The sequence below is a fragment of the Prionailurus bengalensis genome, chromosome A3 (assembly GCF_016509475.1).
Source record: "Prionailurus bengalensis isolate Pbe53 chromosome A3, Fcat_Pben_1.1_paternal_pri, whole genome shotgun sequence".
NCBI classification, from domain to species: Eukaryota; Metazoa; Chordata; class Mammalia; order Carnivora; family Felidae; genus Prionailurus; species Prionailurus bengalensis.
In genome coordinates this window covers 117,431,365-117,459,200 of record NC_057354.1, presented here as the reverse complement: position 1 = coordinate 117,459,200, position 27,836 = coordinate 117,431,365, and the positions used below count along the sequence as shown (strand labels likewise).

At 39.9% G+C, this 27,836-nt stretch overlaps 1 protein-coding gene and 1 non-coding gene across 2 annotated transcripts in view; both read left to right on the top strand.

Annotated features, from left to right (window-relative positions):
• The first annotated feature begins 4,493 nt into the window (after positions 1-4,493).
• WDR43 (WD repeat domain 43) overlaps positions 4,494-27,836 on the top strand; it is a 47,757-nt gene continuing 24,414 nt past the window's right edge. Inside the window, exons 1-5 of the mRNA XM_043604228.1 lie at positions 4,494-4,794; positions 11,607-11,744; positions 17,765-17,886; positions 22,750-22,870; positions 23,894-24,033. Coding sequence (XP_043460163.1) covers positions 4,570-4,794; positions 11,607-11,744; positions 17,765-17,886; positions 22,750-22,870; positions 23,894-24,033 — 746 coding nt within the window. The 5' untranslated portion in view covers positions 4,494-4,569. The remainder of the gene's footprint in view (positions 4,795-11,606; positions 11,745-17,764; positions 17,887-22,749; positions 22,871-23,893; positions 24,034-27,836) is intronic.
• LOC122467418 lies at positions 23,254-23,338 on the top strand. Its single transcript, XR_006292947.1, has one exon. It is a non-coding gene; the product is annotated as a small nucleolar RNA SNORD53/SNORD92 (small nucleolar RNA).

Below are 27,836 nucleotides of genomic sequence, written 5' to 3'. Positions count from 1 at the left end.
GAAACCGGAAGCAGGTCAGGGTTTAGTGATGTTTGAGACCATCCACAGTGAATGATGATATTGGGGAGGGTGACAGGGACCAGATTACAGATTGTCTTGTAATCCATATATATTAAACAGCATAGAGTTTCTTCTGTAGGTGCCAGCAAGCTTGTGGAGGGTTTCAAGTGGAGAAGTGGAATGGCCAGGTTAATAATCTACAAAAATCGTACCACTGAGACCAGCGTGGAGAAAGGGAGTCTAATACAAGCAGTGGTGGCAGTTCCAGTGGGAGATATAAGGCTCAGATAAGAACAGAAGTGGTAGAATTGGATGGAGATGAGGAAAGTGAATGGAGAATTATTTAAGAGATAAAATAGGATCTGATGATTGATCAGATATGTATATGTGTTTGGGTAGAAGTGAGATGTGGGACTGGGTAACAGGTGGCTTTCTGACTTTCTCCAGTGGCTAACTGGATAGTTGATGGTATCATCAGCTGAGGCAAAGGATATAACAGAATGAGCACAATTAGGTTCGGCTGCATATGACATAACCCAAAATACTGTAGTTTAAATAGCAGGGTAGTTTAATTTTCTCTTGTGTAAAAGAAGTCCAGGCAAGGTGGCCCAGAGCGTATATCATGCTTCAGGGTTTCTAGATCCTTCTATCTTGCTGCTCTGCTATTCTTAGCATGTCGTTTTCTCCTCAAACTCCATCATGGATGCTCTAACTTTTGGCCATCATATTTGAGTTCCAGGAATTAAGAAGGAAAAAAAGCAATGAATAATAGCAACCCCTGTCACTTTAAGGACATTTTGTACTGGCCTATAGTCACATGGTCTCACAGTTTGCAAAGAAAGCTGGGAAATGTACTCTTTATTCTGGAAAGTCACATGCCCAGGTAAAGAAGTGTCCCAAGGCACCCTGATGTTAGAGAGTGGGAGATAAGGAAGATCCAGGAGAGAAGACAGAGAAGGGGAGCCAGAGAAGCAAGAGGAAGCCAGAAGGGTGTGATGCCACGGAAGACAAGCATGCTGATGATAAGTCATATGAGATTCAGACTTACAATGGACACATATTTAGCAATGTAGAGGTTACTGTGCCCTTACTGAGAATTTTGGCATAGTGATGGGTTGGAATGAAAATCCCGTTAGAGGAGAGAAATCAGAGGAGAGAGATTAAGAAAATTAGATTACTTTTTTTTTTTTTAAGGAAAGAAAAGATTGGGACAGTGCCTTTGGGGGAAGTGAGGTAAAGGGAATTTTATTTTTTAGGAAGAAAGAAATAACAGCATGTTTATATGTTGATGAGAAGGATTAAGTTGAGAAGTAAGATTAATGCTGGTAGAGAGATGAAAGACGTTTTGGAATAATGAGATCTATAACTTATGTGGAGGGGTAGCCTCTGCTAGGAGCATGGACAATTCATCCATAGTGCTAGGAGTGACAGAGCACAGGTCAGTTAGAGTTTGTGGTACTGGAAGCTTGTGGAAGTTCTCTTGTGATTGCTTCTATTTTCTCAAAAAATAGAAGCAAAGTCATCCACTGAGAGCAAGGAGGATGGAGCTTTGAGATGGTAGAAGATAAGAATTAGTGTCTAGGAGAGTGGAAGTGTGAATGGACTCGGGAACAATTGAGAACCTGGCAGCATTGACTTCCCATGTGAAGCTTGTGACCATGAATTTAAAGTGCATAAGAGTCATAATAGGTGGCTGTGACTTTTCTCTAGTTACTTTCAGCTGCTTTGGGGGGAAGAGTTAGGTTTTACCAGGTTTGCAGTTTTACCACGGAAGGACTATGATGTGGGAAAGAGGCAAGGGATTTGAGGGTTGTAATCGTAGACTTTAAGATAAATTAAGGGGGCAACTGGGTGGCTCAGTTGGTTAAGCATCTGACTTCTGCTCAGGTCATGATCTCATGGTTCATGGGTTTGACCCCCATGTCAGGCTCTGTTCTGACAGCTCGGAGCCTGGAGCCTGCTTTTGGAGCTTGGAGCCTGTTTCAGATTCTGTGTCTCCTCTCTCTGCCCCTACCCTGCTCGCACTCTGTCTCTCTCTCTCTCTCAAAAATAAACATTTAAAAACTTTTTAAAAATTAAAAATATATAAAAATATAAATTAAGAGGAAGGAGCAGCCATTAAGGAGCTGGAGGGAGCAAGCCTTTTGGAAAGATAGGAGTTAATGGTTAGAGAGTGGTGTGGGAAAATTGAGATTAGGAAGGGGGTGCAGCTATTGTAATGATAAGGTCTGAGACCATGAGAGTAAGTAAGGTAGAGGCCAGGATCATTGAAAAGGAGGAGGTCAGTGAATGATATTTTGGGTATTGAAGGGTCATCGACCTGAGTTTTATATAGTCTCATTGGGTCAAATTGTTTATACTCAAAGATGGCTTAGTTAGAAATCCAACTCCTCCTTTACTGCTCAGCTCTATACCTCAGTTTTGTTACCTGAAAAATGGAGATATTCATGGTTTTTACTTCCTAGGGTTGTTGTGAGAACTGAATGGATTAATGCACACAAAATACTTAGCATAGTACCTGACATATGGTGAGTGCACAACAAGCTTTTATTTTTACTTGTATATTTGTGACTAACTAATCTATAACTCTAGCTCAGACTTTTCTTCATACAGATTCATATATGCTCCTTTACAACAAAGTCCTTGAAAACGTTTCTGAAAATCCCTTTTCTGCATTTTCTCACCTCCTTTTTTCTTTCTCACCCTCTACACTAAGTCTCCCACCCCAAATGCTTTTGTTTTGTTTTTGAGAGAGAGAGAGAGAGAGAGAGAGAGAGAGAGAGAGAGAGAGCGCAAGTGAGCGAGGGGCAGAGAGACGGGGAGAGAGAGAATTCCACAAGGGGCTGAGAGGGAGAGAGAGAGAAGCGGGGCTCACCCAAGTGGGACTTGTGCTCACCAGATGCAGGGCTCAAACTCACTTAAAGTGGGGCTCTAACTCACGAACCGTGAGATCATGACCCTAGCTCCCAAGTCTGATGCCTAACTGACTGAGCTACCCAGGTGCCCCTATTGGATTTTTTTTTTTTAAGATTTTATTTTAAAGTAGTTTTCACACCCAACGTGGGGCTTGCACTCATAACCCCGAGATCAAGAGTTGCATGCTCTACCTTCTGGGCCAGGCACCCCTCAACTGTTTTTGAAAAGTCACCAACGCCCTTGATCTTGCCAAATCCTGGTTCGTTTTCAGTCTTCATCTTACAATCTTTGACATGTTTTTGATCAGTTTTGCTTCCTAAATCCTTATAAAGATTTGGTTTCCAGGGCATTTCATTCTCTTGGGCTTTCATCCTACCTGTTACCCATTCTTCATCTTCTTTGCTGGATCTTCCTCCTCTTCCTGACCTCTGAAGGTTGGCACATTTTGGGGCTAAGTTTTCTTTTCTATCTGCACTTATACCCAAAATGCTCTGACTAGTCCCACAGTTTCAAAAAGCATTTGTATGCTAATGCATCCAAATTTCTATCTCTGTGATCTTCTCTTATAGCCAGCTCCTCCTGAACAACTCTATTTGGAGGTACAATAGGCATATCATACTTAACTGTCCAAAACAGAAGTCTTGATTTCCACTCCAACCAAACCCGTTTCCCCAATCCAGCTGATGGAATCACCATTTAGTAGTTTGTTCAGGCCTTAGAATCATCTTTCACCTGTCTTTTTCTTACCCTTTGCAATCATTTAGCAAACCTGGTTGGCTCTAATTTCAGATTACATGTGGAATTTGGTCATTCTCCCCACCTTTACTGCTTTCATCTGAGTCCAGCCCACCAGTGTCCTTCTGTATTGTGTGTCTGTTTTCATTCTTGCCCCTCTAACATCTCCATCCAGAGGCCAGGAGGCCTTTTAAGAAATGTAGATCTGTTTGTTATTCCAAATAATCTAAAACGCAAATGTTACCTTGGCACTCCCTGTTTGTAAAGCTTCAGAGTCCTCCTATATCCCTGAAGGTGGTGTTTTTTGTCTTTACCGCTAGGCAATAAGCTGTGTGGGCTGAATAATATCTGGCATTTCTTGAATTAGAATGCATTGATTTGTTGAAACATTCTGGAGTCATTACAAATTGTCTATTTGATGTAGTAACATGGGATTAATCCTGACGAAATAAGCAGCTCCTACCATTACTTTTACACTATGATGTCTGAATAAATTACGTGTGTTATGTGTGCACATAATTATAGCGTGGAAGTGGATAAGAAAAAATGAAAACAAATGTCACAATCATGGAGTTATGTGATTATTTCTTCTAAACATTGAGTTCAATCATGTTATAATTTAAAAAACCAACAAACCCAAACCTTTTTCTTTCTTTCTTTTTTTTGAAAAGAAATGTCCCGCTCTCCAGTCTGCGGTCACGTCCCTCCACAGTCCCCTCCCCCGCAGTATAAGTTAGCCTTGGGCCCTCCGGGCCACCGTCCACAGGCTGGGTCCGCCCAACGCTTGCTCAAGACGCGAGGAGCCGCTCCCTCGGCTGTCTACGCTCCCTCCTCCCGACTTCCTCCCTCCAGGCCCCGCCCCGCGCCGGTGCGCACGCGCACAGACGAACACGTGGCTGCCGCGGAGCCAGGGCAGCAATGGCGGCGGGCGGCCGTGGTGTTGCAGACCCCCTGTCCCCGGCAGGGGTTCCTTGCGCCTTCTCCCCGCTGAACCAGGCCTACTTCGCTTTGGCGTCTGCCGACGGTCAGTTGCGAGTGTGGGAGACAGCCAACAATAGGCTGCACCAAGAGTACGTGCCTTCCGCGCACCTCAGCGGTACCTGCACCTGCCTGGCCTGGGCGCCAGCGCGGCTGCAGGCCAAGGTAAAGCAGGCGGGACGGCGGGGGGCGGGCGTCCGCCCGGGCTCGGCCTCAGTGCACCCTCGGCCCCACGGCGCGTGGCCCGGTAGCTCGCGCGGCCCTGCGAGGCCCGGGGCGAGGAGGCACAGAGCGTGGCGGCGGCGGCGGCGGCGCGGACTCCATCCACTTCGCCAGTCTCGTGTGCGGCCTGTTCGCAGGGTAGCGAAAGAGGGCGCGGCTGGAGCCGATGGGCCGTTGACTGGAGTCCCACCGACTGACTCCATGCGGCCTGTGCCCCGCTCCCCGCTGTCGTCGGGGCCGCCATGTTCGCATAGGCCCCCGGTCCCCCAGGGCGGCTTGCTTCTGCCAAGCCTCTCGCATCAACATGTGCTCTTCAGTGTCTTGGCTTTTGACAGAGTCCCTCCTTGGGACTGTACTGTTCTTTTCCGATTCCTCTAGTTCATCGGCTTTGCCTTAGGCGATTGGAATGAGTGAGTCTGTTTCCTTGCTTCCGGACACCCCCCCTTCCCCCCCCCCGCCCCAACCCTTGGGTGCAGCTCACCACGTGTTCTCTTCCACGTCCAGTGTGTGGGACTCTCACTCTTGAAACTCTTGACTTTCCCAGGTTTGTTTCCATTCTCAGTATTTTGAAACTATATGCTTTTTTATTTTTTAACATCTCAATTTCCCCTTTATACACCCTTTTTAAACCAAGTCTGAAGTCTGCTATAGGATGTGGAGGTAAAGTGAAGTGGCCGGTTTAATTTAATGAATGTCAATCCAGGTGAAGTTTTTTTAGATGGGACACTGCCGAGTTAGGGAAGGCTTTTCACTGTTAGGGCCCCATCTCAGGTAAGATGCCACTCACTGTTTAGTCACTAGACGACGTCTGCTCTAACTCACATGCACGTGGATACTACAGGTATAGAGTAGTCAAACGGAATCATTCTAATGTGATTTGGAAGCCTCAGGTATCGTGTTTAGCTGACACTATGGGTAAAACTTCAAAAGCTAGTATTTAAGACAGAGTTTTAACTCCATCTGACTACCGTGGGGAGCTTTCTGCTAAATTTTTAGGTTGAAAGTAGGGGTACATCTAACTATGCTTTGGATGAGTATATTTAGATATTTTTCAGATCTTAAGATAGCTTTTCATAGTTTCTAGATGAAGTGACTTTAGTTGATTATTAAAAGAAACCTTTTTGGGGCTCTTAAGGTGAACTCAGACTCTTAAAAAAAATCATAGGCGTCATTGTTAAAGTTAGAGCAATCTGCATAATTTTCCTTTTCAAAATTATTTTCTATGTTTCTATCTTAACAGTTCTATAAAGAGATGACAATATTGATGCTGAGGGAAAATCTGGAACAATGATTGGATGCATGGATCCAAGCTCTACTGCTTACATTTAATCTAGGTTTGGCTTCATAGTAATTCAGTAGTTTTTATACCTCTGATTCATCATTGGTAAAACAGGGGTGATAATACCCACCTCATAGAATGGTTGTGAAGGTGAACATGTTTAATAACACATAAGTATTTAGAATAATGTAAGTGCTACAACCACTGGTCATTATTGATATCTCATGTTTGTATGGTTAGTCCTGGCAGGGAAAGATTAACTTTTTGTCTTGTGAAGAAGAAACTGAGGCTCTGGAAAATTAAGCAACTTGCAAAAAACCAAAAACAGAAATAGAACTCAGGTATTTAGGGCTTAGTTCTCCATTATCTACAACAAATAGTTAATATTAGGTTGGCAGAAGTTTGTTGCCTGCCCCCATCCCTCTTTGCCTCACCCCCCTTTGATTTTCTGTTGACTTAAGTCACATTCTGTGCCTCAGGAATAAAACTTTGGCCTAGTTACAAATTTCCTGTTGAAAGTCATAGTTTTAGGTTATGTATACCAGTCTGATACAGAAAAATATCTGAATTTGGTTTCATACCCAGGACTCAACTCAAATTTGGCCTTTGTCACATTGAGCAAGTCACTAGTTTGGAAGGCTTAATTGAAAAATGAGAGTTTGGCTACTTAAAAGTTTTTGTAGGCTTCAGTATCCTTTTATCTGTATGCTTTGTTTTAGCCACATAACTTTGTGAAATGTTTTGAAATAAGATTTTTAAGAACAGAATCAGAACTAAGAAAATTCAAGTGACTTCACTGAAGCTTTAATAACCAAAGAAGAGATTGTGGCCACCAGAGTTGAGGTACTCTGACTCCTTGTCCACTTTTCTCACGCGGTAACCCTAGATCTTGAGTCACAGAATTGAGAACTTGGAGGAATGTAGAGACATCCAGTCTTTGTCATATTGGAGATGTATCCTTCTAGAACATCAATTTTACTTGAAGATGATAGGGGAGAAGCAGTTTTCTTGAATGCGCACACATATTTTGGGGTAAAATAAAGTCACATAATTTTTTAAAGCTAGAAAATGATTAGTGATTTATAGCAGCTGTTTCAGTCTCTGCTCCCAGGCCCCTGGGTTATGATCTTTGTCACTTAAGTTTTAAGATGTTCTCATCTTAAACCCTTCTATTTCCCATCTTTGAGGATTAGAGTATGAGGCTTGAAATGGATGTTATTCTGAAGCCAGTGTGTTAACGTTTTTGGCACTCAAACCTGAAGTGGAGATTATGCCACACACCTTTCAGTCTTCAGAGAATTATATGACTGCTGTAGTAAGTGCTCAGTAAATGTTAATTGTTATTGAATGCTTCAGTTAGCATTCTCTATGGGCTCATTTTACTATTTACTGCTAACATTCCTCTGTAAATCATTTTGTAATGGTATCTTGTATCTGGTTCAGTGATTGGCAATTTGCCACCCAAAGACAAAGTTTGGTGGCATTACTACTGAGTGGAGAAAAATGAGTTGGTGCTGGGTTGCTTGGGTAACAAGAATTAAAGCAGTACTTCGTAAATGTTTAGAAAAATCGGATTGCTGTTTCTTGTTCTTGGTCACAGAATGATTCTAATACTTCACATGCCACAGTAGTGTTTGGAGGGTTTTTGTACATGTTATATAGCTGAGCATTTCATTTGGTTGATGGGGCCTGGGGGAAGAGGACCTCTAATGAGGATAAGCAAAGTGCAAGAAGACAGACTGATGGACCATCGACAGATGGCTGTTTTTACAGCTCCTCAGGTGTATGTGTGTAAACTGAGACGGAGATGTTATGCCAAAGCCACGGAGGAAGTGGCTGAGCCACCTAGTAACTGACCCTGGTATTTCATTGCCCCCTTAAATCTCTCAAACTTCTCTACTTTTCCTTCCCTAGCTGATGTACAGCTCTGAAGAAACAGGCCTTGTCGACTGTTAGCTACCACAGGAAATGTGTTTATGCTCCTTTGCTGTCACTGCAGTTAAAATGGTCTCACGCAGCTTAGTACTTGTTGAACGAAACACATGGATTTCAGCCATGAGACAGGGCAAGCACAGTAGCATTAAGAATGTTTTTAGCAAGAATCTGAGCTGAGTATTCCCATTCTCATCCCTTGGAGATGTAATACAGTCTGGTTGTGTTCCTGCATGATGCTCTATCTTAGGGTCTTTCCAGTATTTGAACTTGAAAACAAGGTAAAGTTTGCAGATTAGATCCTGTTGACAGGAATAGAAGTTCCTGTGTATTAGAATTTAAGTGTTTTTGATATAAAGACTGTATGTAATTATATGTAAAATGCACACATTTTGTTCACTGTTATCTATGAAACCTAAACATTTGCCAGAGAAATGATGATAAGATAGGCCAAGAAGAGGTGTAGGAGACTAATTGCAGAATGAAACTTGAAACTTTGGCATAATTTTTGGTGTCTGGAGGTCAGAATTTTTCAAAAATAGTTTTGATCCATTAGTGGATTGTGAGACAGATTAGTGGGTTGTGATAGTGTTAAATGAAATAGACCATCAGAGTGTGTTTTGCTTGGGAAAGGATATGGTTTTTGTGGAACTTGTTTCACTTATATATATGTATTTTTATGAGTGTGTGTACTGGCTGTCCATGTAAACTCTTCTTACTCTGGGATCTCAGTCTAAAAAGTCATTGCTTAATTGGTCAAATTCAGACTTCTCATCAATGGATGTGCTTTTTTCCTCTGTTTTTCACATCTGCCCTGTCTTGATTTTGTAAATCCTGCACATATGTTGGTGACACTCTCACCCAGCCTTTTGATTGCCTTTTGGATCAAATGCTGATGAACTTTTTCAGATTGGTGCTGCTCTTTATTGTTTAGCTCAGTCAGACTTTCAACATTGAAAAAGACTCTGTAAGAAATCACATTTTTTTGGGGCTTCACTCCTGGTACCTCCAGGAACTCCCAATTTTCCAATCACAAATATGAATTAAAGTAGCCTACCCTTTTCATTACTTTATTTAATTATATGTAAATAATGAGTGTGCACATGACATTGCGTTAGGCACTTTAGAGGAAGTAAAACTGAGTATGACTGAGACATCAGGGAAGAAACGGACAATTCAGATGTGCAGTGTCTGTAATGCAGAGCACAGTATGATGTGTGCCTTAAGGGAAAGAAGAGATTTTTGTGGAGAGATGAGAGTTGAGGTGGACCTTGAAGCATGGATAGATTTTTAACCAGGTAAAAATTGAGGTGAGCAGGAAAAGACCCCTCCAGGTTCAGGGAAAAGCAGAAGCAAAATGGGAAAGTGTTAGTGATTGGTGTAATGTAAAGATGGAATTAGAAATAAGGTTGGAAAAGGTGGGTTGGAGGCAAATTGCAGATACTTTTGAATACAAGTTGTTTATATTGATTTACTGTTCTCTGGGGAATCATTGAAGTTTTTGATCACAGGAGCAACAGGTTCAGAAAGAAAATGCTGACAAAGGTCTATCATAATCTATAAATATTAGCTTTAAATTCTTGGTTTCAGAAATATTTGGTAATGGGGTAGTATTTAAAATAGTAGATTTCACTAAAATGCACATTGCTTACATAAGCTTATCTGGTTGACTTGTTCAGACATGCTCATCCTGCTAACTTGGAAGTGATTTTTAAAAAGATCGTCAACTCAGAGAAAATATGCATGAGTCAGTAGTTCTTTGAGATGTGTTACTTGTGTTATTATTTAGGTTTAGACCAGTAATCCTCAAAATTGGGCATAGGTTCTGTGGATGCTCCTCCACTTGTCTCTGCTTGCTTCTCCCCAAAATACAGATTTTGTTGATGGGGAAATTAGGGCTTTGAATATGTTAATGTTTAATTTCTAAAATTTCTTTGTGCTTTTTAGTGCAAATTTGTATTTCCAAAAACACATATACATATTTGGACCAGCATATGTTTCACACATTAGAAACCTCAGTGTGGATAATTTTGATTTGATTTGGGAAAACCAAGAGTTGGAGAAATAAGTTCTAGAATCTTTCAGAGAAGAGTTTTCTGATGAAGTGTAGTAGGAGGTTGGTATACTTTCCCTCACTGCCCTTGCCTGAAATAGGTGTTTGTGTTTATAACCTTGTGCAGAAACCACATCTGCCTTGCGGGATCATTCAGACTTGGCTTTAGACATTTGTTTAACTGAAGGTGGGACATAGGACCTTGCTTGTACTAAGGTTTCAATGTTTTAAGCAAATTAAATTACTGATAAGACCATCAGACTTTTATAGTTTGGCTTTTAATTGTAACTTCTCTTTGGGGTTTATTAACGTAGGTACATTTCCTCAGGACTTGCAAAATGTGTATTTTTTTCTATATATAAAAATTTATTTTTTGTTAAATCTTTTTACTTTTTGTGACCTAAGTGTTCAAATGAATAAAATTCTTCAAATGTAACAGCCCCATAAGAAAACTCAAAAAAATGGAAAATGCTGTATAAATCTCCTCCTTGATATTTTTTATGTATTTGTAACATCATAGTTTATGTTGGTGGCTTTTGGGGCAAATTTTCTGTTGTTTTTGCTCTAGAGCAAAGATCTTGCACTATTGAGAATATGTTCTTTTTCCAGGGTTAGTGGTTTATATTAAAACAATGTTTTATATTAAAAGAATGGCTTTCTCAGCACTTCATGCTAAAGTACAGGCTGGCAAGCTTTAATTTAAAAAAACATATGGAAGAGAAGCTCTGAAATAGTAAATTTTCAGCATTATAAATATACTTTGATGTGATGTGATCATTGATTGTTTTTGGCATATGGGAGCTGTTAGTATTATTTTTGAAGTAAATCAAAGAAGTCTTGTGGTATTAGACATTAGATTGAAACTTGGGCCTCTTAAGTCATTAGGATCACCAAGACTGCATGGAACTTTTCTGACTAACCCTAATTCTCACACACTAGAGCAACTTCTAGTGTGAGCTATTAGTTACAATGATTTTTCTTTTTGACTGAAACCGAAATAAATGTGTGTTTATAAAAACATTGGACTCCCCTCCTGGGAATGAAGGTAGAACTCAAAGGAAAGATGAGAGGAAAAGGGAAAGTGTTGGTTGCTTGGGTCTATAATCGCTGCTTGGGAGTGGAGGCTTCCCTTGGACCTATCAGGAGTGGTTCATTTCTGAGAAGTGGAAGCAGCAGTGAGGCTGCATGGATCTTTTAAGAGAATACCAAGAGCATACCATGTTGTCTTTGCTCCCTCCCTTCCAGAGAGGTAGGAGGCAGGGACTGAGACATAACAAGCTCTTCTTTTCATTGGAGTAGTTTTTTTTTTTTTTTTTCCTAAATAGAAAGAAAGCATTTGAGAGTGAATTCCCCCACCCCTGTCTTTAAAGTGTCTTTTGGTAGCAGTCATTTCATTTGTTGTCTAGTGGGCATTTGCATTTATGCGTTAATGATGTCTTGTATTGAAATACATAATTGTTTTTTCTTTTTTTCTTCCCTCCCCCCCCCCAGGAAAGTCCCCAGAGGAAAAAAAGGAAATCAGAAGCTATAGGACCGAGTAACCAGATTGACTTGTTGGCTCTTGGTACAGCAGTTGGTAGTATTTTATTATACAGTACAGTAAAAGGAGAATTACACAGTAAATTGATAGTAAGTATAGATATTTGTATGTGCACAGACATATATTGTATATAAAAGATGGTGGGGAACTATTAGAGATTTATTAAAAACAACAGTTCAGGATAATGCTATAGGATCTGTACTATAGGCACATATTTCTGCCCCCACATTTAAAATTGTGTATAGTGATATTTGCTAATAGCTGTGACAGGTAATGTAATCTTCATTATATGTCACAATACGAAGAACTTTTGATGAGGTTTAAAATAGAGGTAATAAGTTCAAGGTATCACAAACAGTGACTGCAGGAAAGAGCTCACCACTTCCAGGGCCAGAGAACAAAGGAGGAAGTGGGATTATTGCTGCAACTCAGACCTTTAAGGAACAGGTATTGCTTTCTATGCTGCTGTCTCTTGAGGAGGAGTGGCCCCATGGACTTGAGGTCCAGACCTCTGAGGACAGAGCTCTAGCTGACTGCTAGTGTCTCTGAAAGGAGGGGAGGAGACTATTCCGGGGGTTGGAAAAATTGCATATTGGGTTCAGCTGCTGCCAGAAGCATTGCCTTGTTGGGGTAAAGATAGTCTGGGCTGATATACACTAGAAGACAGGAAGGAACAGGTCCCTTGTTCTTCCTCCAGCCTTGTCTCCCTCTAGCACCCCTTATTGGTGGAGCCTACTGGCCATGCAGCTGGCAAAGCAAGAATGTGGTTTGGAGTCCTAGCCCCAGTATCACAGAGCAAATATATACTACAGGACAGTGATTTAACTTAGAATGATTTGTTTCAAATATTATCTACTACATTATGTTTTTAGTGTTTGCTGAACTTTTTCTTTAGGAATGCTTTCTGTATATGTGAATCAAGCAGTGTTTTTTCTCTTTTTATTTTTTTAAAAAAAAATTTTTTTTTTTTCAACATTTATTTATTTTTGGGACAGAGAGAGACAGAGCATGAACGGGGGAGGGGCAGAGAGAGAGGGAGACACAGAATCGGAAACAGGCTCCAGGCTCTGAGCCATCAGCCCAGAGCCTGACGCGGGGCTCGAACTCACGGACCGCGAGATCGTGACCTGGCTGAAGCCGGACGCTTAACCGACTGCGCCACCCAGGCGCCCCGTTTTTTCTCTTTTTAATCTAAGTTTTTTTTTCTAAAGTTTAATTATTTTGAGAGAGTATGAGAGTGTGTGTGCATGTGGGGGAAGGGCAGAGACCGAGGGAGAGAGAATCCCAAGCAGGCTCCCTGCTGTTAGTCCAGAACCTGACTTGAGCTTCATGAACCTGAGCTGATATCAACAGTCAGATGCTTAATGGACTTAGCCACCCAGACACCCCTGTTTTCTCTTTTATTTTAGTTTAGTTTTTTTTTTTTTTAAAGAGAGAGAGAGAGAAAGCGAATGAGAATCTCTTAACCAGGCTCCATGCTGAGCATGGTTAAGGGGCTTGAACTTATGACCATGAATGATCATGACCTGAGCTGAAATCAAGAGTTGGATGCTTAACAGACTGATCCACCCAGGCACCCTACTGTTTTCTCTTTTTAAAATTTTTTTTGATGTTTATTTATTTTTGAGAGAGAGAGAGAGAGAGAGAGAGACAACACGATCAGAGAGAGAGGGAGACACAGAATCTGAGGCAGGCTCCAGGCTTTGAGCTATCAGCACAGAGCCTGATGTGGGGCTCAAACCCACAAACTGTGAGATCATGACCTGAGCCGAAGTCAGATGCTTAACCAACTGAGCTACTCAGGCGCACCTCCTGTTTTCTCTTTTAAGTAACATGCTCCATAGATAATTTGGAACTACATTACGTCGAAAAGAGAAAAAAAATTTACTCTTATATCTACCACTGAGAGAGATTTAATAGATTGTGCATTTCTTTATGTACATGTTTAAGAAATACAGTTCTTACTTATTTCGTATCCTGATATTTTCCATTAAATTACAACATGAGCAGGGCTTAGTCGGTTAAGTGTCTGACTTCAGCTCAGGTTAATGGTCTCACAGTTCCTGAGTTCCAGCCCTGCATTGGGCTCTTCACTGACAGCTCAGAGCCTGGAGCCTGCTTTAGATTCTGTGTCTCTCTCTCTCTCTGCCCCTCCTCTGCTTGTCCTCTCTTCTCTCAAAAAAATTAATGAACATTAAAAAATTTTAAATCAATTACAACATTTTCGTATTTTTCAAGAACTAGTTATAAACATTTTCAGTGACTGCCTAAAATCCCACTAAATTGGATAGTCCCTTGGCAGTTTAGCTATTACTGTTAAGGTGGCTTCTAATTTTTTGTTGTTGTTACACATTTTTTTTTATCTGTTTACATGGATTCCATTCCCAAAATTACCTGTAAGTAATGAGCAGAGTGTTTTTTTTGTTTTGTTTTTTTTTTTTTAAATTCAGGCTCTTTTTTTTTTTTTTTTTTCAACGTTTATTTATTTTTGGGACAGAGAGAGACAGAGCATGAACGGGGGAGGAGCAGAGAGAGAGGGAGACACAGAATCGGAAACTGGCTCCAGGCTCTGAGCCATCAGCCCAGAGCCCGACGTGGGGCTCGAACTCCCGGACCACGAGATCGTGACCTGGCTGAAGTCGGACGCTTAACCGACTGCGCCACCCAGGCGCCCCGAGCAGAGTGTTTTAATGTTAAGACATTTTAGGCATAGTATACAGATACTTTTCTAGAAGCATTCTTCTAATTTTACTTATGTCAGCAATGAAAAGACTGTACCTGTATTCCAGTAGCATTATTTCCACCATTGAATATTCCCATTAAAACAGCAATAACATTGGGCCACCTGGGGCGGCTCAGTTAAGTGTCTCACTTGTGGTTTCAGCTTAGGTTATGATCTCATGGTTTCGTGAGTTTAGACCCCACATCTGGGCTCTGCACTGGCAGCATGGAGCCTGCTTGAGATCCTCTCTCACCCTCTCTACCCCTCCCCAACTTGTGCTGTCTGTCTGTCTCAAAATAAATACTTAAAACATTAAAAAAAAAAAACCAGCAATAACATTAACAGAAACCTAGCTGATTTGATAGATAAAACATTTTGTCTGATTTTAAGTCTGCATTTAAAAGTATGTTACTTACTTTCATATTAAAGATTATAAAAACAACTGTAAAACAAATTATTTAGAGGTATAATTAGTAAGAAGGGAATCTCCCTTATTTCCTCCCTCTTCTCCAAGTCAAGTGTGATCTTTGTGTAGGCTTTTACCCCACTGTAGTTGGGAGCCCATCCTTTGATTTTATCAGTCTTGTGATGAGCAGGTACCTAGCCGTCTGTGCAGTGTGATAGTTGCTTTACTCAGTTACTGTGGTCGTGGACATAATGCTGATGGAGCCTAGAACTCCTTTTTAGATCATTTTGGTATTTCATGGGATTATACATAAATCTTTTTTTTAAACTTTATTTTTTTTTTTAAAATTTTTTTTTTTCAACATTTATTTATTTTTGGGACAGAGAGAGACAGAGCATGAACGGGCGAGGGGCAGAGAGAGAGGGAGACACAGAATCGGAAACAGGCTCCAGGCTCGGAGCCATCAGCCCAGAGCCTGACGCGGGGCTCGAACTCACGGACCGCGAGATCGTGACCTGGCTGAAGTCGGACGCTTAACCGACTACGCCACCCAGGCGCCCCTAAACTTTATTTTTCAGAGAGAGAGTGTATGCGTGTGTAGTGGAGGGAGGGGCAGAGAGAGAGGGAGACAGAGAATCCCAGGCAGGCTCCATGCTGTCAGTGCAGAGCCTGATGGCAGGGCTCGATCCCGTGAACCGTGAGATCATGACCTGAGCCAAAATCAAGAGTCAGAAGTTAAACTGACCAAGTCACCCAGGAGCCTCTATACATAAATCTTTTTTTTTTTTTTTTTTAATTTTTTTTTTTTAACATTTATTTATTTTTTGGGACAGAGAGAGACAGAGCATGAACGGGGGAGGGGCAGAGAGAGAGGGAGACACAGAATGGGAAACAGGCTCCAGGCTCTGAGCCATCAGCCCAGAGCCCGACGCGGGTCTCGAACTCACGGACCGCGAGATTGTGACCTGGCTGAAGTCGGACGCTTAACCGACTGCGCCACCCAGGCGCCTCTATACATAAATCTTTAATAGGGAATGAGTTTATTAAATAGTAACCAAGGAGGTCAGAGTAAAGAGTGTTGGGATGATATGGTGAAATAGAGAGGGATCAGGCTTTGGACCTAGTCTGTCCTGAGGTTGAATCCTTCTAGTTATGTGGTCATGGATAAGTAGTTTGTCTTCTCATTTCTTAAATGGGTATTCTATAACCTATCTTGCATGCTTTTATTGGGATTTAGATGTAATAGTATATTGTATTGGCCTAGTGTATTGGCCTAGTGCAGTGCCTGGCATATAATTGGTATTGTGTAAATGTTTATTGAATATGTAAGTGAATGAACAAATGTACAGTTGCTAGATTGTTTTTCAAAAGGGCATACTAGCTCCTATCAATGTATGATAGTGCTATTTTTTCTGCAACCCTACCACTATGGGTATTACAATGCTAATAAGCAAATTGCTAGATGGACAGACTGAAAATGTTACTTTGTTTTGCTTTGTATCTCTTGGATTACTACTTTTGAAAATTTTATTTTCTTTAAAAAAATTTTTTTTGATGTTTATTTATTTTGAGGGAGAGAGAGAACAAGCAGGGGATAGGCAGAGAGAAGGAGAGACAATCCCAACCAGGCTCCGTTCATCAGCACAGAGCCCAAAGTGGGGCTTGAACTCATGAAATGTGATATCATGACCTGAGACGAGATCAAGAGTCAGACACTTAACTGAGTGCACCACCCAGGTGTCCCTGAAAATTTTATTTTCTTACTAAATTCTTTCAGTGGAATTTATCTGTGCATGTTTTTTTTTATTCAGTTCTTTGTGTATGTGTCTATGATATAGGATCCTATGATACAGGATTTAGTTCTTTGAGTGGATAGCTCATATTAGCGAAGGGAAGTGTTTGAACTTAACATTTATTTATTTAAAGTTTATTTTGAGAGAGAAGGTTTGTGTGCATGAGCAGGGGAAGGGCAGAAAGAGAAGGAGAGAATCCCAAGCAGGCTCTGTCTGTGCTGTCAGCGTAGAGCCTGTGGAGCCTGACGTGGGGCTCGATCCCACAAACTGTGAGATCATGACCTGAGCCAAAATCAAGAGTCAGCCATTTAACCGACTAGGCCACCCAGATGCCTTTGAACTTAACATTTAAAACTATTTTTCTTTTGAGGTAGGAAGAATCTATGTAATAGAAGTAGTGATTTTGAGTTTTATCCTTAGCTTACATATGTACGTGATGTTGATTCATGTATTCGTTTAATTGATGTGAATTCAAGTAGAGTGAAAGTCACAATTGCTTACAGTGTAGATGATTTCGCACCTTATTCTGCCGAATAAGTTTGTCCCAGAATGTGTGTGAGGTGGGTGGGAGAGTTGAACTTGCTCTTCCCCAGTTGATGTCTCCATTCCTGTGTGCCTCTAAGTGAATGAGCATCTTGCTATGCTGAGTATGTTAAAGTCTTGTTCGTATCGTATTTTCTTTAACACAAGGAGATATTTTGTGTTTACTTCAAGAAACAGTGATTTCTTTATTGAGATGGTTTTGATAGTTTTTAAAAAAGGGATTTTCAAGGATAGTTTTGATTAGATGTGGTTTTTACCTGAAGTACTGACTTTAAACTCCAAGATTTGACTTTACTAGTTCACTCAAGTGTCACAAACTTTCTGCCACTGTACATGAAGTATTTTATCTTGCCTTAGTGCTGGCATTCTTGTGAAAAGCAAGTGGCATTTAGGACTAGCATTCTTTGACTTATGATGTGGAAGTGTGTAAAAACATAGAAGGGAAGCAGAGAAGGGAAAATTAACATTTGATGTATTTATAGCTGATTTGTCTCATTTTTGATGTTGGAAATGGATAGATGCAGGGTAGGGTGTTTTTGGTTAGGTTAACGCCTGTCTTTTTTGTTAACTCTTTGTAATGATTCCAGGGTGTAATTATGTTCTATAAGACGAGTTTCTTCTTTTAATTTTTTTTTTGACCTTTAGAGTGGTGGACATGACAACAAGGTCAATTGCATACAGTGGCATCAAGACAATGGCTGTTTATATAGTTGTTCAGATGATAAACACATTGTGGAATGGAATACACAGACATGCAAAGTAAAGTGGTGAGTAACATTGATGGTTCTATGGTGGGGTAACTTGGTTACTGTTGGAAATTCATTAGAGTTTGATAAATCAAGACTATTCTTGGCTGTAGGTAAAGTCTGATATTGGACACAGGGAATGTAGATACTAATGAGGGTATAGACTTTTCAAGGAACTTTAAATCAAATCAGGCATGCAAGATTTTAGTACATAAACATTAAATAAATGATGCAAGAGTCAAATAACTGCACAAGAGAAAACATAAAGTAGCAAGTAATTACTGGTCAAATGAGGTGGATAGTGTTGGCAAGGCCTGGTGGAAGAGAAGGGATTTCAGTTGGGCGTTCTGGGAGAGGTATTATTTGGATAGAAGAGGATGGGGGAAGGAAGGTGGGGAAATGGCAAGACCAAAGTCTGGGGAAAAAGGAAGTGAAAGATTGGAAGATTTACGTACTAGGGAATAATGACTGGTAGAGGATGTGGGCCAAAGTATATTAAGAATCTGGCATTAACTGTCATAGATAAAAAATCTCAACCAACTCTTCCAGTTTCAAGCACGTAATCCTGTGATAGGCTTTATAGTAAGTGTTCAGTAAGTGTTGAATTAGTTCAACTTGTGTAGATAAGGACCCTAAGAAGGATAATGGTGCCTGTGGTCTTATAACTAATAAATGGCAGGGAAGGAGTTCATATCCTGCTGTCTTGAATTCTGGTACAGTGCTTTTCTACTATATTAAAACTATTTAGAGGTTTGGATTCTATGTCGTAAGCAGGAGAGAGCCACTGAAGGTCATGTCTTGGGAATAAAGTCACCAAGATAACGCTTTAGGAAAAGGTGATCTGCCAGCACTGTCTAGAATATATGGAAAGGAGCAGGTTCAAAGGCAGAGAAGCCAGATTCTCGGTGGTTGTGGTAGTTTAAATGTAGGATGGTAAGAGTGGAAAGTGAGAATGAAGAAGATAGCAACAAGTACATTTGGGGAGCCTGAAAAGGGGAATTAAATGACAAAAGAAGTTAAATGTAACCATTTTCAGTTTTGTGAACTTACTAGGCAAGTGGTGTGGCACAGTTCATAGAAATTATAGCCAGAAGAGGGAAATGAATGTTGAGTTTTAAACAAGTTGAATTTGAAATAATACATGAAAGTCAAGAGCCAGCAGATGGGGTGGTGAATAGAGGCTTAGGATTTGAATGAGGGTTTGGGGTGGGAGGTGCAGATGAATAGGTCATCTCCCTAGAGGTTCAGTAAGTTTTTGTCTCCATTTATCTGTTGCATCAGTTTCCACACAGATGACTGTCAGAAACACCTGTGGAGATTCCCACCCACTGGGTCTGGGGTGGGGGCCACACAACTGTATTTTTAAAATGCTGCATGGGTGAAAGTTCACAATGTTAGGTGCTTCACATAGGGACTAATGTTTAAGGCTCTGTTCAGTGCATTCTACACAGTATTGTATTTAACCATAGCACTGTGAGTGGGCTCTGTTCCTGTTTTACAGTTGAGAAATGGTTGGGTCAGAGCCTGAGCTCTCATGCACACTACTATCTCATAGTGTTGTGTTTCCTGGCATTCCTATGCTGCTGTCAGTGGATTGTGTACCATTTTAGGTACTATGTATTGACTTCTATGGAAGATGAGGATTTAGTTCTCCATTCTCCCAACATCACAGTTTTTTTTTGTTTTTTTGTTTTTTTAAGTTTATTTTTGAGAGAGCAAGAGCCAGGGAGGGGCAGAGAGAGAGGGAGACACAGAATCCCAAGCAGGCTCCAGGCTCTGAACTGTCAGCACAGAGCCCGACGTGGGGCTTGAACTCACGAACTGTTAGATCATGACCTAAGCCTAAGTTGGACGCTCAACTGACTGAGCTACCCAGGCGCCCCATCACAATTTTTTGATGAAGGGCTATTTGTTTGCATTATGACTGCTTAAATATTATTACAGATAAGCCTTGTACTCTACTAGGTTTATATTTTTTGGCACAAAACTCTGCTTTTCTTGGGGTTTATAATTTCCTTGTTGTTCATTTGCTTAGTTTTCTATATACTTGTCGTTAGCTCGTTTTCACCCTCACAGTTGCATGTTATTTTGGAGCACATCAGTTATTCAGTTAATTATATTATATTTCTTGGAGGACTTCTCAGTCACCTTTCAAGGTCTGCTGAACAGTGAGGATCCTGGGATTTTCTTACATTATCATCCTGAAAATTCTCTTGTCAAATGGAACCTCTATTTCCTAGATCCCATTTTTCTCTTTGTTGGGTTACTCTCTTTTTGTGAAACACATAAATTGGTGGCTTCATAAGAAAAGTGTGTTGATGGTAAATTTACTGAGATTTTGCTTGTCCACCAGCGCCTTTATTGTACCCTCACAGTTAATTCTAGTTTGAAGATAATGGAATTTTAGGTTGGAAGTAATTCTCCTTCAGGATTTTGAAGCATTGGTTCATTGGTTATTTTTTCTTCATTTTTGAAGAAAATTGCTCTTCATTTTTCTTTCTTCTTTTTTTAGTGTTAATTTATTTTGAGAGAGTGAGTGTGAGCAGGGGAGGGGCAGAGAGAGAGACAGAAACCTCAAGCAGCCTCCCTGCCCTCAGTGCAAAGCCCTGGGCTGGAGAGGGGAGTGGGGCTCTGTCATGAACCGTGAGATCATCATGACCTGAGCCAAAATCAAGAGTTGATGCTTAACCAACTGAGCTACTCAGGCACTCCTTCATTTTTCTTGTAGCATGTATTTGATAATTTCATCTTCTCTGTTTTTTTTATCTTTCTCTAGGACAGTCTGTTGTAACTTAGATATTGCATCTCCTGGACTGATCCTTTAGGTTTCTTTGTTCTCTCTTAGTTTCCCTTTTGTCTTTTTCTTCTGTTACCAGGGAGATTGCCTCAGTTTTACCTTCCAGATTTTCTGTTGAAATTTTACATTTCTCTAACCATATTTTTAATTTCTGGGAGATTTGTTTTTGTTCTCTTAATGTTTCTTTTTGTTGCATCATGTTTCTTTCATGGATATATTTTCTAACTCTCTGAAGATAATAATTACGGGATTTTAAAGTATTTTTCTTTTGTTCCTAACATCATTTCCCTCTTGAGGATGTGTTGATTTTTGTTTGATTTTAGCTTCTGTCTTTTATGTTAGTTAAAGGCATTCTTGAAATGACGGGGGATCCTTGGCTGCCTGTTGCTATTTGAAAATGAAACATGAAGAAACTGATTGGAAGGCTTGTGTAGGTGGCAGCTCAATTGCTGGGCTTCATTTGTGGAGTGAGGGGGAAGCCTTTGAATGTCAGTATATGTGGGTTATTACCTTGGCACCGGTCACATTTCCTAGAGAGGAATCTTCTGATCTAGTGCTTTTCAAGCTCTGATGTGCACGTGAGTTACATATGCAGATAGAACTGATTTAGTAGGTCTAGGTCGGGTTTGGGAGTCCATTCTTAGTTCCCAGGTGATGCTGGTGTAGGAGGTTACACTTTGAGTTGCAGAGCTCTTAATGGAGGCTGGGGAGGGAGCTCAGCAGTGGTGTTAGCTCTTTGCTAGCATTTTCAGTGCGTGAGGAGATGAGTGAGGAGATAGATTCAGGGACACTTGTCGGGGTGGTGATCATGTCTTTTTTTTATATGTATATTAAGTGAATAGGGGTTGAATAATGAATATAAAATGTTGAAGCTGTGGGAATTGTGGAGAAATTATCAAAAATATTAGCAACTGAAAAAAGGGTGAAGGAAAAATGTCCTGTATTATTGCTGCATTTCCTTGATTACTAGTGAGGGTGAGTGTTTTCATGTTTATTGACAATTTGTATTTCTTCTATGAATTGCCTGTTTATATCTTTTGTGTATTTTTGAGTTTTTTTTTTTAAATCTGATCTAGTTCTTGAATATAAAGAGCTGTTTATGTATTCTGAGTATTAATCTTTTTCCTGTAGTATATATTTTTGATATTTTCTAGCTTTTTGGTTTTAAATTTATGACTTATTTTGTGGTACAGAAGTTTTACTTATTTAGATCAGGTTATTTTTACCATTATGATTTCTGGTTTGTAATTGCTTTGGAAGGCCTTTCCTAAAACAGGATTATAAAAACACTCTCCTGTGCACTTTTTAATACTTATTTTTAATCTGTTAGCTTTAGTTTAGTCAAGTTTTTTGTGTGTGTAGTAGAAGAGAGGAATCTACTTTTGTTTTTCCAAATGAGTAGTTTGACATACTCCAATGTGATTGGCAGAGCAGTGTGTTTTCTTTTACTTTATAATTCATGTCTTTTGGTAAGAGGATTGCTACTATTATTTCTTGATTTTATAAGTGAATAACCAAGCTCCTTGTTTATAAAAATATTAATGTGTGCAACAAAGTACAAAGACTCATGCCAATCATATTTCACGTATTAGAAGGGGATCATCTATACTTGACTTATTTTACTCTGTCAGATGGGAGTGCACCTATGTTGATTTGAGGTAGAAATAACCTTTTTGGACTGTAGCTTGAGAAGTAATTTGTGCTGCTAAGTAAATTAAAGGCCAGGCTTCCACATAGTGTGGGAACCATGGTGGGGATAGGATGGACTTGTGGAGGTCCAGCCAGCCAGGTAGTTTCCTGGGCATTAACAAAATCCACCTCATACACAGGATACACAGCTACCCATTTTTGTATTCTTAAATCTCTTACTCATCCATTTTCTGGTACCTCTTGAAAATCTTTGGGTAGGCTTTACCTTAGTGTTAGATTCAAGGTTAGTCACCTTACACAGGCTTTTAGGGAATAATTGCATGCACTTATAAATAAGTGATATTTATAATACCTTATTTGTTTTTTGTTACTTTTTTGCTCTGAATAAAGTTTTCTCCCCATTCATGGAGATGTTTCTGTTTCTCTTCACTTTACAGCAAATGGAAAGGTGACAACAGCAGCGTCAGTTCCCTGTGTATTAGCCCAGATGGAAAGATGTTGCTTTCAGCTGGTCGAACAATCAAACTATGGGTTTTGGAGACCAAAGAAATCTACAGAGTGAGTGAATCAAATTAGTTGTAAGCCTAACATTTGTCTAGAGTAAGTATGGAGAAGGGCAGAAAGTCTGAGCCATAGAATGTCATTTTAAGAGTACAGATTTGTTATTTTCAGGCATATCAAATAGTAGAATCAGAAGATGAAAGTTAGCTTCCAAATCCGGTGTGTTGATATTTAATAGGTTAGATGTGTCTGTTTCACATGCATATGAGAAATGAATAGAACAAATAAGTAGAATTTGAATTAAAAATCTTTTACTCTGCTGTATAATGATATAGTAGGTTTGATTTCTTCCTTGCATCTTGTGTTTACTACATTTGCAGTATTTGACTATGGGGATATGTAGTATTATATTTTTGAGTGTGCTACGGGGTGTATATTTGGTGCTGTGATGATGCCTTAAAATTGTGGTTTCGACTCACTGAGAGTAAAATGAAGACCTACAATTCCTTGGCTGTGTCTGAGCACCCAGGCGCCCCTTAAACACGGATAGAATTAAGCGGGTCTGTAATGCAGGATGGAAAAAATAAAGATTGTGGGTAGGGCCATGGGAGTTGTTAGGGCATGGTGATTTTCAGATGGAGTTTTAATTATTTATTTTTTTTATTAAAATTTTTTTTATGTTTATTTTTGAGAGAGAGAGAGAGTATGAGTAGGGCAGGGGCAGAGAGAGAGAGAGAGAGAGAGAGGGAGACACAGAATCTGAAGCAAGTTCCAGGCTCTGAGCTGTCAGCACAGAGCCTGACGTGGGGCTCGAACCCATGAACCACAAGATCGTGACCTGAGCTGAAGTCAGAGCCTTAACTGACTGAGCCACCCAGGCACCCCTCAGGTGAAGTTTTTGAAAGTACATGGAATGTAGCACAAATAATCTCAGTTGCTTAGAATTAAATTTAGCTGTTACCTTTAGTCTGGACTTCAGATTTCATATATGGATCATCTGTATTGTTTATGGTCCATAAAGACTCTTCACTTTTGTCACTGTTCTGTGTCCTCTCCTAAACGAGACTGAACTCTCTCTAGCACTTCACAGGACATGCAACGCCTGTTTCCTCACTCGTCTTCACTACTGTCAGACCTCCTAGTGAGAGCCAGCCCTTTGATGGGGTCACAGGCCTTTATTTCCTGTCAGGAGCAGTGCATGACCGGCTACTTAACGTCTGGTATGTAGTCTTGGGCCTGGGAGGTAGCGTTGCCTTGAAGGAATCTGTCACATCTTGTATGGGTAATATAAATGATGAATGTGAGACTTGCTTTATTGTATTTAACGTTAGATTTACCTTGACTTGTAATGAAGAATTGAGCCTGCCTAAAAAACCGACTTTATGAGAAAAATTTAAGAGCATTGTATCATAGTACCACATCCTTGCTTGCTTAGAGGTAGAGGGGTCTGAATATTTTTGTGACCGGGCAAGTTATAAATAACCTTCTTAAAAAATTTTAGGATAATGTCTAATTTTCTTGAAAAAGGACCATTGGGTTAGTGCAGTAATGTCTATTTACTGATGTTTTACTGAGGACATTTAATTTCTTGGATATGTCTGAGAATGCCCAGTAGTGCCCCCCTTTTTTCTTCTTCCCTTTTTTGCAGTAATTGCTGTTACTATTTTTCCTTGGAACTACTTTTTTTTTTTTTTTTTGAGATTTTATTTTATTTTTATTTTAGAGAGAGTACAAGTGAGGGAAAGAGAATCTTAAGCAGGCTCCATGCTCAATGCAGAGCCTGACTTGGGGTTTGATTTCATAACCCTGGGATCATGACCTGAGGTGAAATGAAGAGTCGCATGCTTAATTGACTGAGCCACCCAGGCGCCCCTTTAAAATTTTATTTTTAAGTAGTCTCTACAACCAATGTGGGGCTTGAACTTAACCCTAAGACCAAGAGTTTCATGCTCTACCGATTGAGCCAGCCAAGCACCCCTGGAACTACTTTTAAAAGTAAAAATTAATTTGGTATTAAACGGCCATCAGAAAGTTTTTAAATTTAAGAAAATAAGGGTTTTCTTGGATTTTATGAGAACTGATGGTGAAGCTAACTTTTTTTAACACCTGCTGTTCAGATAAAATAAGTGGAGATTTAAACAAGTAGTTTCTCATCCTAGTAATCAGTTAGTTGAGCATGTTCTTGATCATATAAAGTTACTATGAATTTATACCAAATAACTCAGAAGTGGGAATCATCAAATACATAAACCTTGTAGTTGGGTGGGGAAAGGTTCATAAGATCTAATGTGGACTTCTGTTCACCTTCAAACCATCAACTGAGCCGTAGTCCTAATTATCCTTTCATAATCACATTGTGTTGGTTTTCTGTCCTGTGTCTGTTTTTTTGAGGCATGCCTTCTGGGATAATTTAGTTTTACAACGTTTAACACTTACATAAGAAATTAGTAATGCCAGAAAGTTAAAATCTGCCACCAAATCCTCCTGACACTACTTGGATGTTCCAGTCTTAAAAATGCTTCACCTGTTTGGCTCCCTAGACCTAGGGGTCTCCAGCTACAAAATTTCTCCTTTAAAAAAAATTTTTTTTTAATGTTTATTTTTGAGAGAGACAGAGTGTACACGGGGGAGGGGCAGAGAAAGAGAGAGAGAGAGGGAGACACAGAATCTGAAGTAGGCTCCAGGCTCCGAGCTCTCAGCACAGAGCCCAGTACAGGGCTTGAACCCACAAGACGTGAGATCATGACCTGAGCCAAAGTTGGATGCTCAATTGACTGAGCCACCCAGATGCCCCTACAAAATTTCTTCTGTAAAAGAGAAGTTGATTTCTGTTGTCTTAACATCCCCCAAATAGTATGTGTATGCCTGTGGGCTTCCTACTAACAGAGGAATAAACTTGAAAAATTAAAAACCCATATTAAAAGGCTGCCTCCAAAGACCATTTATGGAAAGCTTTGTGTTTTGTAGGTAGAGGAAGCCTAAGGTTCCCTGATGATTACCTTTGAAAGACACATTTCTGTTAGGAAATAACATTTGAAGGCTTCTTGCTGCTGAGTGAAAATTAAGCAAAAAAACACTTTCATATTACTGTAAGGACAGTACTATCCTGTTGTTGAGCTAAGATACCAGTTTCTTTTGTATAAAGTAGTCTTATGGCAGTGATTTTGAACAATGTATAGTATAAATGGCTTCAAGTTAGAATTAGTATTGTTTTATGAAGAATTCATAAATGGGAATACTTAGAAGTGATCCAATAAAATTCTTAGTTTTCTTCTATACACAAAAATATTGAAAGATTGCTTACTGGTGAATATATATATTTTTTTAATGTTTATTTTTGAAGGAGAGAGCATGTGCGTGAGTGAGTGGGGGAGGGGCAGAGAGAGAGACCCAGAATCTGAAGCAGCATAGAGCCCGACATGGGGCTCGAACTCAAAAGAGCTCACAAGCCGTGAGATTATGACCTGAGCCAAAGTCAGTTGGACGCTTAACCAACTGAGCTACCTAGGTGCCCTTGTTTACTGGTGAATGTATAAAGTCTCACTAGTTGATGAAAACAAACTGATTGTGAATTGTGTTTGCAAATCATGTTTTTTTACTGTTAGTCTTTTTCTTTTTTTAATTTGTGCCTTAAATTTTTAAAATACCTTTATTGGGGTATAATTGATGTATAATAAACTGCACATGTTCTTCCTTTTAATGTTTATTTATTTTTGAAGGAGAGAGAGAGACAGAATGTGAGTGGGGGAGGGGCAAAGGGAGAGGGAGACACAGAATCTGAAACAGGCTCCAGGCTCTGAGCCGTCAGCACAGAGCCTGACGCGGGGCTCAAACTCATGGACCATGAGATCATGACCTGAGCTGAAGTCAGAGGCTTAACTGACTGAGCCACCCAGGCGCCCCAGGATGTAAATTTTAAAAAATAAAAAATAGGGGCGCCTGGGTGGCTCAGTCGGTTAAGCGTCCGACTTCAGCCAGGTCACGATCTCGCGGTCCGTGAGTTCGAGCCCCGCGTCAGGCTCTGGGCTGACGGCTCAGAGCCTGGAGCCTGCTTCCGATTCTGTGTCTCCCTCTCTCTCTGCCCCTCCCCCGTTCATGCTCTGTCTCTCTCTGTCTCAAAAATAAATAAACGTTAAAAAATAAAAAATAAAATTAAGAAAAAAACAAACGTTAAAAATAAATAAATAAATAAAACCTGTTGTGTAAAACATTAAAACAGTTATTACAGACATTTGTGTATAAATCTTTGTATGGACATATGATTCATTTCTTTTGTGTAAATACCTTGAGTGCATGGGTAGATCATATGATATATATTTAACTTTTTAAGAAATTGCCAAGTTTGGGCCCCTGGCTGGCTTAGTAGAGCATGTGACTCTTGATGTCAGGGTCATGAGTTCAAGCCCATGTTGGGGCTACTGAAAAAAATTGTCAAGTTTTTTCAAAGTGATAGTACCATTTTTACATTTTACATTCTGACCAGCTATGTATAAGAGTGCAAATTCTTTCATATCCTCATTAAATGATATAATCATTTAACCTTAGCCATTTTAATAGGTATGTAATGGTACCTCCCTGTGGTTTTAGTTTGCATTTCCCTAATGGCCACTCACGTTGAGAATCTTGTCCTGTTTGCTATCTGGATATGTTTCTTGATGAAGTATCTGTTCATATGTTTGGCCTATTTTTTAGTGGGTTTGTTTTCTTACTGAGTTTTGAGAATTCTATATATATTCTCGATATAAACCCATTATCAAGTATATGCTTTGCAGATATTTTCTCCTAGTTTGTGCATTGTCTTTTCGAAGAGAAGTTTTTAATTTTGATGTAGTCCGGATCATGTTTCGAGATCTTTGCTTAATTAATCCAAGGTCACAAAGGTTTTCTTCTGAAAGATTTAGTTTTAAGGCTTGCATTTTGAGCTAATATGTGTATATGGTACAAGGAATGAATGATAGTTTTTTAAAAATTTTTATTTAAATTCCAATTAACATACAGTGTAATATTAAAAAAAATTTTTTTT